Genomic DNA, 13357 nt, shown 5'->3' with positions numbered 1-13357 from the left:
CGACAGATGTATGGGAGCCGCGAACCAGGCATGCGATTAAAATAACGCACGTCTTTGGTCTAGGGAAGGGCGGAGACGATTCAAAACGAGATGGCATCGACAGCACGAGTCTTCTCAAAACAAGATATCTTTGACAGTAATGGAATAGAACTAAAAGTCTTTTTTGGTATTCCACGGTTCTAGTCTCTGGACAGTTTCCTCCTAGACGTTGACTAAGTAGGCAACGCACTGCCTGTTGGCACTGATATCTTGAAGACCTCGCAATGGTTTGCGATTCTCACCCTAGGCTCAACTACGGAGCATGCGTAGGCCACGACGAACGCGTTGTAGACCTGGATGATAGTTGACAAGGCTGAAAATGAGGTGCCAAAACAAGGCATCTGCAGCGGCCGGCTGGTTCGTCTACTACTCACAGATCCAATCGCGAGAAGGAAACCTTTCAGCAGTCTCTATCAACGGCTACGATCGCCCGGTGCTTGTGGTGTCCTCACTCTTGGTTGCTCCGGCAGTACTATCATCATCGCCATCCACATTAGATTTTCACTCAAGGTGGGAAGGTACTGAATGACTGAGAGATTGCGATCCTGTAACCAGAGACTCCTTTCAGCTTTTCGGCGATGAGCATTTTGGTTTCTCCACCCCGCCCTTCCCCCAGCCGAATACCGTGATCTACTTCAGACCTCATAACCATGCATGGTATGAACAAGTCAAGGTATTGAAAAGATCGTCATTCCGCGTTAGAGATGTTAAGCTTCTCCAATGGGACTCGACGTCTGTTCAAACCCTCCCCCTTGTTGCCATCTCCATCAAAAGCTGTGCCACAGCAGTTCCACGATACCTATTTAAGCAAGGTTTAAGCCGCAACTGAGATCACCTTGCTTCATCTCTATAATTGAGCTCGATACATTCGAGACAACTGAGACTGGTAGTTCGCGACCATCGGTAGTGAACACATCGGTGTCCTATGATATATCCTATAACGTCTGCTTAGCTAAACTCTCTATGAAGAATACCATCATCCAACTAGAATCGCTCAGCGTCCGCCGGCTCGTTGATGAGGACCAACGAATACATGGGAGGCATCGATGGACTAAGCCCACTGAAGGTTTATAAGTGAATATACTCTCAACTAGATCACTAGGATTTACCTTGTTATCCATCAGCTTGCTAGTACGATTAGGTAACGAATACGTGAGAAGGACTGTTGGTGAATGCTAAATGAGGAGTTAATGTAGGAACAAGGCATGGCGTTGCTACCTTTACTGAACGTACATGATGAGAAGCTCGTGAGCACTTTGTCCTTAGTCGCCTTGTCTAGGTGAGCCAATGCCAAACGTCGGAAGCGAGCCTGTCATCCAGCATGATGGCCTTAACTGAATCAAAGGAGCGTTCTAGAGGGGTTGGTCGTTTAACAACCCCGGGTACACGCAAGGCATAATCAGGTGACATCGAATTCACAGATCTAAGCCCTATTCTGAAAGACAATCAGACAGTTGAAATCTTCAGCCCCATCCTCCACTTCCTTACTAAGGTAAACAAGGTACTCAGTATAAGCAGCTATGGCTCTTTCCCAACGCGATGGGGAATGCCTCTTGCCATCGATGTTTCCCCAACCAGCAAGGCGAACCCGAGTTCTCCAACAAGGTCAATAAAAGTTGCCTAAATCAATTCAAAGTTCCTTCCAGAACATGCTGTTGGAAGCTGGATCAAAACTCGCCGTTACAGTTCAGCACACATGACTAGCAAGCCTCCCAGCAGACAAGCCCTGCCACGGTCCATCAGGCCATTTTGATCGAGACACATCCAAGGTCTACACAAACGCCCCAAGCTATTCTAGGTGCTGCACCAGAATATTCCATTAAAGTATTTGGTCTCTTTCTCACCCCTCTCTGAGGCCTCGTAAACATGCCCGTCACCCCCTCATAGGCAGCAACCTCTACCCAGCGAAACGAAGCGGACCTCAACTAACGCCGAGACAAGACATGATGGTCCACATCTGCCAGAAGCAAGCCACCGAAGACTTGCAGATCGTTTCAAGGCAACAGGTTAATATCCCAGGAGCAATCTTGAGACCCACGGTTAACGCCAAGGGGTTTGGCGCAGAGCAAATTATATCGCTGCCTCGATAGTCTAGCATGCCGTGATACCAGACCCTCAAGGCTTCAGGGGAGAGATTCAGCCGCTACCCCGATTCTATTCTGGAACTATGCTTTACCTACACGCCTTCTTCCACATAAGCGGCTCCCAGCCAAGAAGCTAGGAACGAACCCTCGTCAATAGAGACGAGGCGGCGAGAACGGTACTCTGAGAGAAGTCTCAGGGGCCACAGAATACCAAAGTTCCAAAATTCTTTACTCGAAAACGTTGGCAACGCACCCACAGACACGCCAGCCGAGTCTAAAAGGCTGCCTGCTATCCATAGTCGATCCTCATCGTCAAGGGACATACCAGCCGCCACTCAAACCTATTAAACGCCAACCGCGTGATACCCGCACACGCGCGTGAGCGGGAAAGGTCAGGCGAGAGGGGTGGGATGGTGAGACATAGATGATGATGGCGTTAAGACACACCCGTAACTGCACGAGAAGAACAAGCTCAAACGCCACGGAAGCAAAGGTCCCCTCCACGGAGCCTCCTCCGCGGATTGGGGAAGATAGCAAAAGAGGGGTTAGGCCGCATCGCGGGCCTCACAGCCGGACGATTTGATGTTGCCTGGATCCCTCAAGCCACTTGGATTCTGAGGTATGAAGTCAAGCCTGAAGGAAACGGTGCGGAGGAACCATGATCGAGCCAAGTCGACAAATGGACTACGTCCATCTCTAGGCGGGAATCTCTATACCACCGACCTCCCGGGATTGACAGCATCCACCTCCACTCGGTGAACACTCCCTCACCGTTGGCTCTATCCCGACGGACACCGGGACAATACACAAGCACGAGATTTGCCGTTGGTATTGAGGCTGGACAGAAATAACAAACACAGACCGAAACACGACTCTCCGCAAAGTTTCCGCGAGCGTGCTAAACCTGGAATATCCAGGTTCATCGGTGAACTCTCCTCCTAACTCCACGGTATTAGTCCGCCGCAAAGTCCGCGATACCCGGCATTCGTAGATTACGCAACAATGGGAACATCCGTGGGCCCAGCCCCTCGGTAGAGCAAGGAGACGATACCTAGGCGGCCGTTTAACGTCGAGTCTTGGCTGTCAATCATTGCTTTGCCGCGGACGTGCTTGTCTAAATCCCACTTCCTGCAGTCAGACACAAAGGCGCTTGGCCGTTTCTCGAAAAAGGCACGTCTTGTTGCCTGATCACCAACCAACCTCCTTCCGTACATGCACCTAGCCCTACGAAACACCACCACCACCACCACCGCAACCACGCAAAGATGCTGTGCACCGGTGGGGGAGCCTAAACGCAGCATCCGAAAAGGGGCAAATATGCGACGCGTGGGGCCATGGAGAGAAGAAACAAGCTCAAGCCGGAGAGAAAAAATACCAAAGTCCCTTTTTCCTCGTTGCACGCCCACCGGGGGGGGGGGGGGGGGGGGGGGGGGGAGGCGAGGGGGGGGGAAAAGGGGGGGGGGAGGGGGGGGGGGGGGAAAGAGCGGAGCGAGACAGGGGGAGAAAAAAAAAGCGGAGGCCCCCTTGCGGGGGGGGGGGGGGGGGGGGGGGGGGGGGGGGGGGGGGGAGACGTGGAGGGAAACGGCGTCATTCCCGCAGAAAAAGCTGCACAAGCTACAGAAAAGAACACAAAAAAGGAACATGCAGAAGCCTAAGCCTCCAAACATACCCGCCGCAGGTTAGGCGGGTGCATAAGCAAAGTTGTTCTTGGCCTTTGCTGATCAGAATGATGGCCGTGGGACGATACATTACCCCTCGTTGACGTCTGAATAGCCTCATGGCTCCGAGCTAGACGGCTCAAAGTCCTTCCCATCAAACTTAGTTCGGTGGCTCAGTCCCACACACTCCTAGACCTCAGTACTAATTCAGTAAACAATCTGAAGAAAAGGACCCATAGCCAAGGTAGGGTATCTCTTCCTCTCCCCGTGTCCGTGTCCGTGGGTAATGAGGATGAACCCCCCTCACCCTTCCTCCCGAGCCGAGTTAATCTGGCAGCCTGGTTGATAGTACGCAAGAGAGAGACAGAGAGTAAGTGTGGGCTCTGGCAACGCTTTCTGCATCCGTCGTCTAGACGGGATCCCAGTAGTCCACGATTAGAAGGACCCGGGCAATGTCGCGCCCCATGTACCACTGCTACCCGTACCCCATCTCCCGAGGAGACGTCGCCGTGAACCCGGCCGCATGGACTGACGAACGAACGTCACCCTTCTTCCCGCTGGCGGCCCCGCCTGGAGCGGGGCATTCGGACTCCCTTCGGACTCGATGAGTGCGTGGTTGGATAGATAGATCATATAGGGGAGGGGGAGGGGGGATACGTGGGAGGGTCTCGCTGCAGCCCTGGGAGATTCTCCTCAACGAGAGCGGTAAAGTCGATACGATGAGACAAGGGGGGTTCCTGGCCTCGTGTACACTATATTCGGATCGCTTTCTCTTCAAGGGCGTGCATGCTTGGGTACATTCTTCACATGTATTCTTACATACAGGCCCGCTGTTGGTCGATAGCAGCCGGTATCCTGGGGTGTGTTGGATGGCCCATCGATCTGACCAAAGACGAACAATTGCGACCTGACTTGCATAGGATAGAGGTAGGGGTTAAACACCACGAAATACGTCAATCTTCTTCCATGCCGTATCTTCGCGTTGCCATGCTGTAATGACAGAGTCGGGTCATCTTGTCGTCAAGTCCGTTCGGCCCCGAGGAACCCGCCCTCAGTCCAGCTTGGTTAGTTAGTACTGTACGATAGGGCCATATCGAATCCTACAATTGTCCCCTCGATCTGACCGACTGCATTGGCGAACAGCCGCGCAAGCAAGAAAGGGTTAGAGCCATACGAAAACTGCGTTGGTCTCACGGCACTTTTCATCATCCTCATTCGCCAGCCCGAATGCAGGTCAAGACGCTTCCCTTTGGAAGGAACCGAATCCTCGCGCTGCTGGGAAATCTAGAGAAACGTTACCAAGAGGTAGGAAAACCAAAGTCCCACGTGCTTCAAGGTCTCGATTAGGAATAGGGGGAGGTTAGATAACAATCTTGACGCAAAGAATCCTACGCAGTGGTATACCCTACTCCCCTTTACCTTTCCTTCGTCCTAGGATAGGTTCCCGGGATACCGGACCACGCAAGGAATTGAAGTGGTGCGGGATAACGAATAGCACACACACACACACACACACCCACTGCAGAGCAACAGGGCTGGCCTCAGTCTAGCCAGGTACACACGTCAACCAGGGCTGAGTATTTGTCAAACTCTACAGCGTTGGCATGAGGCACGAGGCACACCCACTACTTCGTAACGACCTAGTCTCTTTCCCTCTCTCTCGAATCCCTTACCATAAAAGTGACTCTGTCGAATGCTTGTGTCCCGTAGTCCTAGTCTCCATAAGCCCACGGTTCGTGGCGCGCCCCTGCCCTACGCGCCCGCCCGCCCGCCGGGCTCCCACGATGACGGTAGACTAGGGTTCTTGAGTGCCGGGGGGAAGAGGGGGGGAAGAGGTGTTCAATGATCTGTGGTTTGTTGGAGATGACGCTAAGCCTGGTGACCAATTCAGGGACCCAAAGTGATGCTCGTGGGAGGCGGACGCCGCGCCCGCCCGCGCATGTGCCCCATGGGCCATGGCAGAGAGAGAAAACGTAGGTGTAAGTCACTTGGTGTGGCTTCGCCGCGTTACCGCATCTCCAGCACCGCCGCTTAGCCGCCTCCCGTGATTACGTATCCGTATCTGCCGCTGCCGGTTGAGTAATAGTAAGCACGTTGTCGGGTTAGATGGATACGAAATCAAAGTGATTGGCCAACCAGAGAAGCAGCCTCGGGATGAGCAGGTTGTGGATTCCTCTCTCCCTCAAAGGCAAGTACTCTTTGCAAAAAACCAGGTGCTGCTTGTGACTTGTGTCCGGACGATGTCTCTGTCCGCCCGGACAACTCCGGAACACCCCCGGGCTACCGGGCGGCCGCCCGCCGAATGACGCTCCCTGGCTCAGTAGCTTGGCCTGATACTAGTGCCCCCGACAACTTTCCAAACTTGCGGTCGGGAGTCTCCCTGGAAAGTATCTGCTTGTCATCTCGGCTCGCTTCTCTTAGCAAGGAAGTCTGAAGAAAATCAAAGTTGCGACAAGTGGTTGATCTGGCGTCGCTTATCCGATTCTCCTCAAGATCCACCCGGCGGCCGACTCTGCGCTATTCCGTTCGCGGATGGTCATTCGAGGTCAAGCGATCACACTCAACTCGTGGGGTTCAGGGTCATGGCCCATAGGCGTTGTGGAACCCCATGTTCGCTTCGCATCTTTCGACGGGGGGCTTTATTGCGCCTAAAGGGAGGAAAACTCTGCGAACCGCTAACTGACCCTGTTGCTTTAAGGTCGGTGCTAGGCGAGGGGTCCATACTGTTGACTTGTTGTAAACCTGTGTTTGCAAGCTGCATCTGTTTCCAGGTTCTAGACATGAAGTTGTTAGAAGCCAAGGACGGCGTAGCAAGGGTACCCGTATTCGGAGGCAAAAAGAGGGGCTGGTTGACCGGCACGTTAGGCTTCAGCTCGCTCAACTTGCTGTGACACAGTGACTGTGATCATTAGAGCCGACATAGTTCGGAGTCAAGGTTGAAGATGACACCTCAAAAGTACTCCGATGCTCGACTCACCGAGCTACTTTGGCATTCACCGAGAGCACTGGTAGCCTGAAGGCACACGGGACCCGGCCTTTAGCGCCGTGACCGCTCGAATGCCGCGGTGCATGCCCCTCCATCCCACCCATGTTCTTGGGCGGCCGCTGCCTGCCGCTCTCAACGCGGAAGCTATGACACAGTCCACTCGTTGCGAAGAGGGTGAGAGACAACACGACTACTTGTCTGTCTTTGTGAATAACATGAATGACGTGCAGTGTAGGTTCGTAGATAGCAATGAGGTATTAAATCGATATGAGACATGTTGACAGAAAGCCTGAAATAAATCAAATCCAATAAATGCGTTGTCCGACTAGAAACCCCATGCCTAAACCCAAACGTCTTCCGACGTCATGTTACGCCGTCATTAATGGAAATCTCACTAGCCCCACATACAGCCCGAAGGGCCCTCCGAATCAACTCAGAGCTGGCATCGACATCGAATTGCGAAAGAGATACGCTGTGGTGAAATCGAGCGCCCTCATGATCAACAGCAATTGATCGTTTATGGTCACGCCGTGACTTCTTCAACTATGACTCGGTCCATCAGCACCCGCCGGTTGGTTGTCCGCCGTGGAAACGTACTGTTGACTAGAGCCCTTGCTTTCCTTCTTCTTGCCGCTACTCTTCTTCGACGAGTTTTTGCTCTGTCCTCTGGTCTCTATCCGAGGAAGTAAGCCATCGAAGATGGCATACTGGTCGTAGCCTTTGCCTTTGTCATCGGGTGAGGTGCCCTTCGAGCTGCCGCCGCCGTGGGAGTCCATCGTGTTGTTCGATGTCCTCAAAGCCGCAATCTAATCAGCCCCTCTGTGTTAGTCAACACCTCCAGTCAAAACTTGAGCTTAGACGTACTGTAGTTTCTTGGAGCTTGCGTAGAAGCTCGCTTGTGTCTTGATCTGTATACGATGCTTGAGTGGGCGATGCTTGGTGAGTTGAGGAGTAACTCAATGCGCTTCGAGAGGCTTGCTGGTCTTGCTGGCTCATTCTGAAGGCGGTCTTGCACGAGGTTTATATCTTTGAGGATGGATAGGTAGAGGGAGAAGTTCTTCCCACCGCCGGTCGTGAAAGACAAAGCCAGGTAAAAGGCGGAGGGACTTTGGAAAGTTGAAGAACCAGCCCTGCGCGGCAAAGCTTCAAAGAGGTGTACAAGAAAACGACACACTGGAGCTTTCATAGTATCTCTAATGACTTGAGAAAACTTGGCCCTAAGCTAGGCAGAGCCGTCAGTTGGTGTCGTTGTTCTTGGGTTCAGCCCACACCCCCCGGTCAACTCAAGGCAGGCAACGGGGACGTGCCGGGCACAGCAGGAAGACTGCCTGACGGGACCCGTTTCTCAACCAGTCCTATGCCACTTCCCAGGAAGGACTTTTGCAGTTACTGACACTTTCGTTTGGAAAACAAAACCATTCTTGGCCGGATACGTGTGGCGAAGTTGTGAAGAAGACGGAGGATGAAATTTTCTGGATGTGCCCGTTGTTCAGCAAGCCGTCAACATTGGAGTTGTTGCAACTGAACCAAAGTCCCATCGTGCCAGATCATGTGCCTTGCGGTAACCGGGGGAGTCACCAGTAAGCATAGCTGCCGGGATATGCTTGCTGACAACTGTGATTCGCTCAATTGCGAATGAAATGCGAAAGTTGAGCCTTGAGGTTCTGAATGGCCTCAATGCGACATCGTGTAGGCCATATGCCCGAGGACTCGATAGGTCCAAGATCGATAGCTCTGCAGCGTGGAATTGAGTGTATTCAGCATCACACTTCGATCCGGGCATTGAACCTAGGCCGAGTCAAAAGAACTTTGAGACGTCGTATCCACATGCTCTTGTCGGCTTGCACCAGCATAGGGCTGAAATTTGACTTGATCCCAAAGTCCTCTCACGAATCCAGATCATCTACGAAGGATCGGCTTGGGTTCTCCGTGGACCTACGGCATTAGTTCAGATCTTTCGTGAAAATGATCGGTACCGAATGCAATTCGATCTATTCGCAAGCAGTGTGGCAGCCATTTGAGGACGGAGTCAGTCATGCGCCATACTCGTCACCTCGAGGCTTTACCTCTCACCGAATGACGACAAGAGTTGCCATCACTGCAGCCTCGATGTTTTCTTTTCAGATTCTGTTTGATTGTACATTGCTCGTATGATCGGCAGTCGAGCCATTTCGTCGGATACTACTGAGGCCTTTAGCGACTTGACCTGTGACTGTGACATGACTTTGGATCGGGGCCGGAATTGCATGTCACTGCAATCAAGGAGCGTTAGATCTGGATACTCGTCGATCAGATACCGAGCGCCACCAGGAGCGGCCGCCCGTACCCCACCAGGCCAAATAACAGAGGATTGGCTTGTTAGCCGCGGGTCAAGGTTAGGCTCATCTCGGAGCGTGTGTTACGGAGATGTGAGACTCCAGGCAGCCTCAAATGGTGTTTGCTCAAGGAGTTGCACGCGCTCGATAGGATTCTGTAGCCTGAAAGTACATTCCGTCAAACCCGCCATTTGGTGGATTGACCTCCATTCGAGCAATGGGGGGAGACGTGTGCAGGCAGCAGCTGGGCCTCCCGGCCGTGGAAATGTGGTTGCGGGCCGTCCGATGTCGTCGATTCTGCTTCCCGCGTCGGTGCTGGGCATGATCTCGGATGGCATGATCTCTTCATTGCTTGTTACGTAGTAGACACCCTTCTGCCCACGAACCAGGGCGATGGATTCTTGTCACCCCTTCTTGGTGGTCTATGCGACGTGTTGAATAGCGGGATCCACAGAAAGTTGCTGGGGTGCGATGTTGGCTCCGTATAAGTCTAACCAGCCTGGGAGGAAATCTCGAAGGAGGCAACGGCAGCCATACTTCTCTCCCGCCACTCCCCTCGGGACGCGATTGGCCTGAGAAATTGGCTTGCTAGTGAAATGCTTGGATACACCGAGCAGTTGGCTCGGGTAACTGATGTTCGATGGGACAGGCGTTTTGTGATGTTCGGGCCGTTAATTGGACGGATTGGGGTTGCCATCCATGAATCCATGATCTTGATGTGTACCTTGCTTTGATGTCTCCTCCGCCCCCTGCTCTTTGCACAGGAGAGGGGAGACAAATCCCGTGGCCTACGGGGCCGTCAGTGAATGGGCCCCACGCTCTCCGGCCACAAGACCGCAGACAGGCCCGGGATAATCGGCGTGTTGACCCGACTGACTGGCTTGAGGGAGAGGCCGTACTCCGTAGTGTATCCGTAGAGGTCTCTCGGTCTCTGGATGGAGCAATAAAGGAGACCCGTTTTCGATGGGACCTTCATGGGGGCTCTGCGGCCGCCGCGCGACAAATACTATAGCTTTTGCTCGCATCTCTCTCCAATGGGCAATCCGTAACGTCGCCAATCAACTGGCCTACCAAGCGAATTTCCACGCCGCACCCTGGACCAGTAGACTCCCAAATTTCATGTTCCCGAAGAAGTCTAGCCTTTCGTCTCAACGCGACATACTGCGACCTCGAGCGACCTCTTCGTTCTGGCGTCCACGTCGTTGGAGTGTTCGGTTCCTGGCTCTAGCCCTGGGCCCTGGCCTGGAAGCAACGGCCATGTGCTGATGATACCCGACCCGTTCCCCACAAGCTCGGACAAAGCGGGCCATATCCCTCACTCTATTCGGAGTTTCTCTCTTCTTCATTTCATCTTGTTTCGACTCTGGATGGGAATTTGCAGTCGAGGGGCAGCGGAATCTTCCATGTCGAGGAGGAGCGACAGCGTCGAAACGGCCATTGTGGTTGATTACCAGGGCGGATCCCCACCCTGGACAGGCAGTCGAATTCGGAGCCCCCTCATCTTGTTTCGGGCCACTTTCAGGCAACCGGATACGTTGGGTGGTGCGCATAGAGATGGAGGACTGGAGGGAGGTCAGTTTGTAACTCGGTTGGCAGTGATGATCTCAGTCCTGTCCAAACTTACTCTGAACCGTCCAGATGTGGCTGCTGCAAGCTGTCAGAGAGCGACTCCACCTGATGGTGGCAGTGGCACGACCGCCAGCTCGATAGCCGTCGACTCATCGCCCGTTGTCGTCGGAATACTTCTGTCTGACATTGGGTTGCTGGCCCGCCTCATGCTAGCATCTGACCGTTGCGGATAATACTGACTGCTGATCTCCTGCTGCACCTTGCCTAAGCCCCCTGCGCCTTACCCACTTACACCTCCCCTGTAAGGCGATGGTCACCATCTTGGCCACTAAATTGCCTTCCTGGCGAAAGACTGGGAGCCGGCAGCGGTTCAGCGGGTATCTGTGGCCGTCCAATTCCGCTCGGGGAAGGTCGATAATAATTGACATCAGATGCAAGGCCTCTCGCTGCAGGGGTGTGCAGCCGCTGGGAGGGGTGACATTGAATCCAATGCCACCAGTAGGCCGGTCGTGCTGGTATGGGGGCGGGAAGACAGGGCCCTACCGGGCTTAGCGGTTCGACTGCTTACCGTTTGAGTCCCCTTTTTTCCTGCTTTCAAATAACATATCCGTCTGATTCCCCGCGTTCTTCTGATGAATTGTCTCATTACGGTGAGAGTGAAGGTTCGCCGATATAAATCCATCGTGCATGGTCCGCCATTGACATCAAACATTCGTTGTGTTTGTCAAGTCGAGATCCCAACAAAGCCAACGCCATGAGAGATTCCAGCCTAGCCGTGCCGCCGAAGCGGAAAACATCGACTGACTCCGAAGCTGACGAAATGACAAGCTCTGGGCAGTCAGCAAAGCCGCGTAAGCGCGTGCCCGCCGAGATCTGGGAGACGAAGCGACCGATCATTACCCGCCTGTACCAAGAAGAGAAGAAGTCGTTGAAGGAGGTCATGGAGATTATGCAGCGCGACTACCATTTTGCCGCCACGTAAGCCCGCCTTCCCGTATGTTGAGCGTATCAGTTACTAAAGAATAGCAGCGTCAAAATGTACAAGTCGAGAATATGGAAATGGGGTCTCGACAAAAAGCTCAAAGGTGATGAGGTTCTGGCAATCATGCTTCTCAAGCGGGACAGAGACCTCCTGAAAAGACCGACTGAGTTCAGAATCCGCGGGCAGCCAGTAGATTTGGACAACATCAACCGGTATTTGAAACGCAACCCTTCGTTGATGGCCAAATTCAGGGCGGGACAGACGCCCAGCGTGCAAACGGCACTCGAGGTGACTTGCAGAACACCTTCGCCGCCTCCGAGCCCAGCGATAGCCTTGGCACCAACGATGGAGATGCAGAGTACCGAGCAGGTTCTCTGCTTGTTCCGAGATTACATCGATGGCTCCTTTTCGTCTGGAGCCTGGTGGTGCGATTTTGACGTCGACTGCTCCAATACCCGTTTCAACCCCGGAGACCGCAGTAATGACTTATTCGAGAGAGTCATAGCCAGCTTTGCTTTGGTTAATCGATGCATGATACGAGGAGACCAGATCAACATCAACAGTGTCCTTGGTCCGGCCTTCGAGTCCCTGAAAGAAATTGTAGCTGCCGAAAGTCCAGACTTTGTTGCGCGTACGGTCTGCCTGCTTTGGTATCTGGAGCGCCATCACAAACATGATCTCCTTCGACTGGTTCTCGATTATTTGGCCGGGCTTATTCCGATTGTGCTTGGGCCTCATCATATCCTCGCCCATATCTGGCGTAGACTGGGCGCGACCGATTTCTCCGACTACTACGAGCTCTCTATGCGGTTGTATGCTCTACTGCTGCCAGACATCGAGCAGCGGGTGGGCTCGGCCAACTACTTGACGCACCTGCTGTACAGCGACTATCTCGATTGTATTTTTGCTCGACAAGATCCGGAGGATTGTGAGGCAATGCTCAGCCGCCACCGGGCTCGGGCTGAGGCCTCGGGACAAGATCACTCTTGGCTTGGCGATATGGCTCTGTCGCATGCTGGCCTACTCGCAGCCTGCAAGGAAAAACAGGGCCGACTGGACGAGGCCGTCGAGGTGCTGACTGCTCATATGAATGCATACAGTATGACAGACGAGCAGGAAGCCGCCGTTAATCTCGAGCTCGGGGTGAAGTACTATCGGATGGGCAGCACCTCGGCGGCGATCACGTCATTCAAGTCGGCAGCTCGCATCGCCCTAACGTCGGATGCAGATGAAAGGATTTCAATGACAGCGTTAGCCAACTTGGAGAAGCTGCTCCAAGAGACAGACAACACAGCCAAGGCAGATCGAGTACACCGATACCGTATGGATCGCCTAGCAGCTTTCGCAGAGAAGTCGGCATCGATATCGAAAGGCTTCACTGACGAGTACGACGACGACAGCGATGGGACGAACGACCTTGAGGACCTGCCAGAATGGCTGTGGAAGTGTGACGACGGCGAAGGGGCAACACCAAGCTGGCTCGAGCTACCTACTTTCGGTTGGGTCGACAAGACACCCCCTTCATCGTTTGTCGGTATTCCTGCGAGCGCACTGGAATGGACAAACACGTCCCAGTCAGGATCTCCTGCAGTCCTGTCGACAGAGTACTCACCACATGCAGTGGATCATCTGATCGATCCCGAGGTCGAATATCTGTACAGACACGACAACGGCATTCGGCAGACTTGACGACCTTGTTTTATTGCACGAACCAAACACGATGG

At 53.5% G+C, this 13357-nt stretch overlaps 4 protein-coding genes across 4 annotated transcripts; 2 read left to right on the top strand and 2 right to left on the bottom strand.

Annotated features, from left to right (window-relative positions):
* Positions 1 to 90: 90 nt before the first annotated feature.
* On the top strand, positions 91 to 1926 carry CLUP02_09946 (uncharacterized protein; the record flags this gene model as incomplete). The annotated part of the gene is made up of 12 exons (XM_049288922.1): positions 91 to 136; positions 256 to 266; positions 331 to 549; positions 608 to 826; positions 930 to 959; positions 1028 to 1105; positions 1134 to 1170; positions 1243 to 1318; positions 1360 to 1421; positions 1494 to 1654; positions 1744 to 1837; positions 1895 to 1926. 12 exons carry the CDS (start codon positions 91 to 93, stop codon positions 1924 to 1926), a joined length of 1065 nt encoding a protein of 354 aa, XP_049146066.1.
* A 38-nt stretch (positions 1927 to 1964) lies between these two features.
* CLUP02_09945 (uncharacterized protein) lies at positions 1965 to 5738 on the bottom strand (the record flags this gene model as incomplete). The annotated part of the gene is made up of 17 exons (XM_049288921.1): positions 1965 to 2020; positions 2078 to 2160; positions 2220 to 2412; positions 2498 to 2632; positions 2692 to 2833; positions 2895 to 3027; positions 3120 to 3251; positions 3793 to 3888; positions 4089 to 4190; positions 4261 to 4374; positions 4439 to 4533; positions 4601 to 4771; positions 4886 to 5065; positions 5298 to 5327; positions 5455 to 5467; positions 5538 to 5576; positions 5650 to 5738. 17 exons carry the CDS (start codon positions 5736 to 5738, stop codon positions 1965 to 1967), a joined length of 1803 nt encoding a protein of 600 aa, XP_049146065.1.
* A 145-nt stretch (positions 5739 to 5883) lies between these two features.
* On the bottom strand, positions 5884 to 11333 carry CLUP02_09944 (uncharacterized protein; the record flags this gene model as incomplete). The annotated part of the gene is made up of 28 exons (XM_049288920.1): positions 5884 to 6007; positions 6066 to 6298; positions 6387 to 6666; positions 6759 to 6965; positions 7042 to 7121; positions 7176 to 7239; positions 7295 to 7310; positions 7372 to 7573; positions 7632 to 7764; positions 7833 to 7910; positions 8065 to 8095; positions 8162 to 8239; positions 8295 to 8501; positions 8584 to 8650; positions 8744 to 8758; positions 8841 to 8894; positions 8950 to 9121; positions 9170 to 9456; positions 9514 to 9712; positions 9764 to 9870; positions 9900 to 10088; positions 10154 to 10189; positions 10245 to 10324; positions 10371 to 10644; positions 10707 to 10729; positions 10757 to 10860; positions 10940 to 11190; positions 11220 to 11333. 28 exons carry the CDS (start codon positions 11331 to 11333, stop codon positions 5884 to 5886), a joined length of 3705 nt encoding a protein of 1234 aa, XP_049146064.1.
* A 72-nt stretch (positions 11334 to 11405) lies between these two features.
* On the top strand, positions 11406 to 13322 carry CLUP02_09943 (uncharacterized protein; the record flags this gene model as incomplete). Its single annotated transcript, XM_049288919.1, has 2 exons — positions 11406 to 11629; positions 11681 to 13322. The coding sequence occupies 2 exons, from the start codon at positions 11406 to 11408 to the stop codon at positions 13320 to 13322; spliced, it is 1866 nt and encodes a 621-aa protein (XP_049146063.1).
* Between the last annotated feature and the right edge of the window lie 35 nt (positions 13323 to 13357).

The sequence above is a fragment of the Colletotrichum lupini genome, chromosome 5 (assembly GCF_023278565.1).
Source record: "Colletotrichum lupini chromosome 5, complete sequence".
Lineage (NCBI taxonomy): Eukaryota > Fungi > Ascomycota > Sordariomycetes > Glomerellales > Glomerellaceae > Colletotrichum > Colletotrichum lupini.
This window is presented reverse-complemented; position numbering and strand designations above follow the sequence as displayed.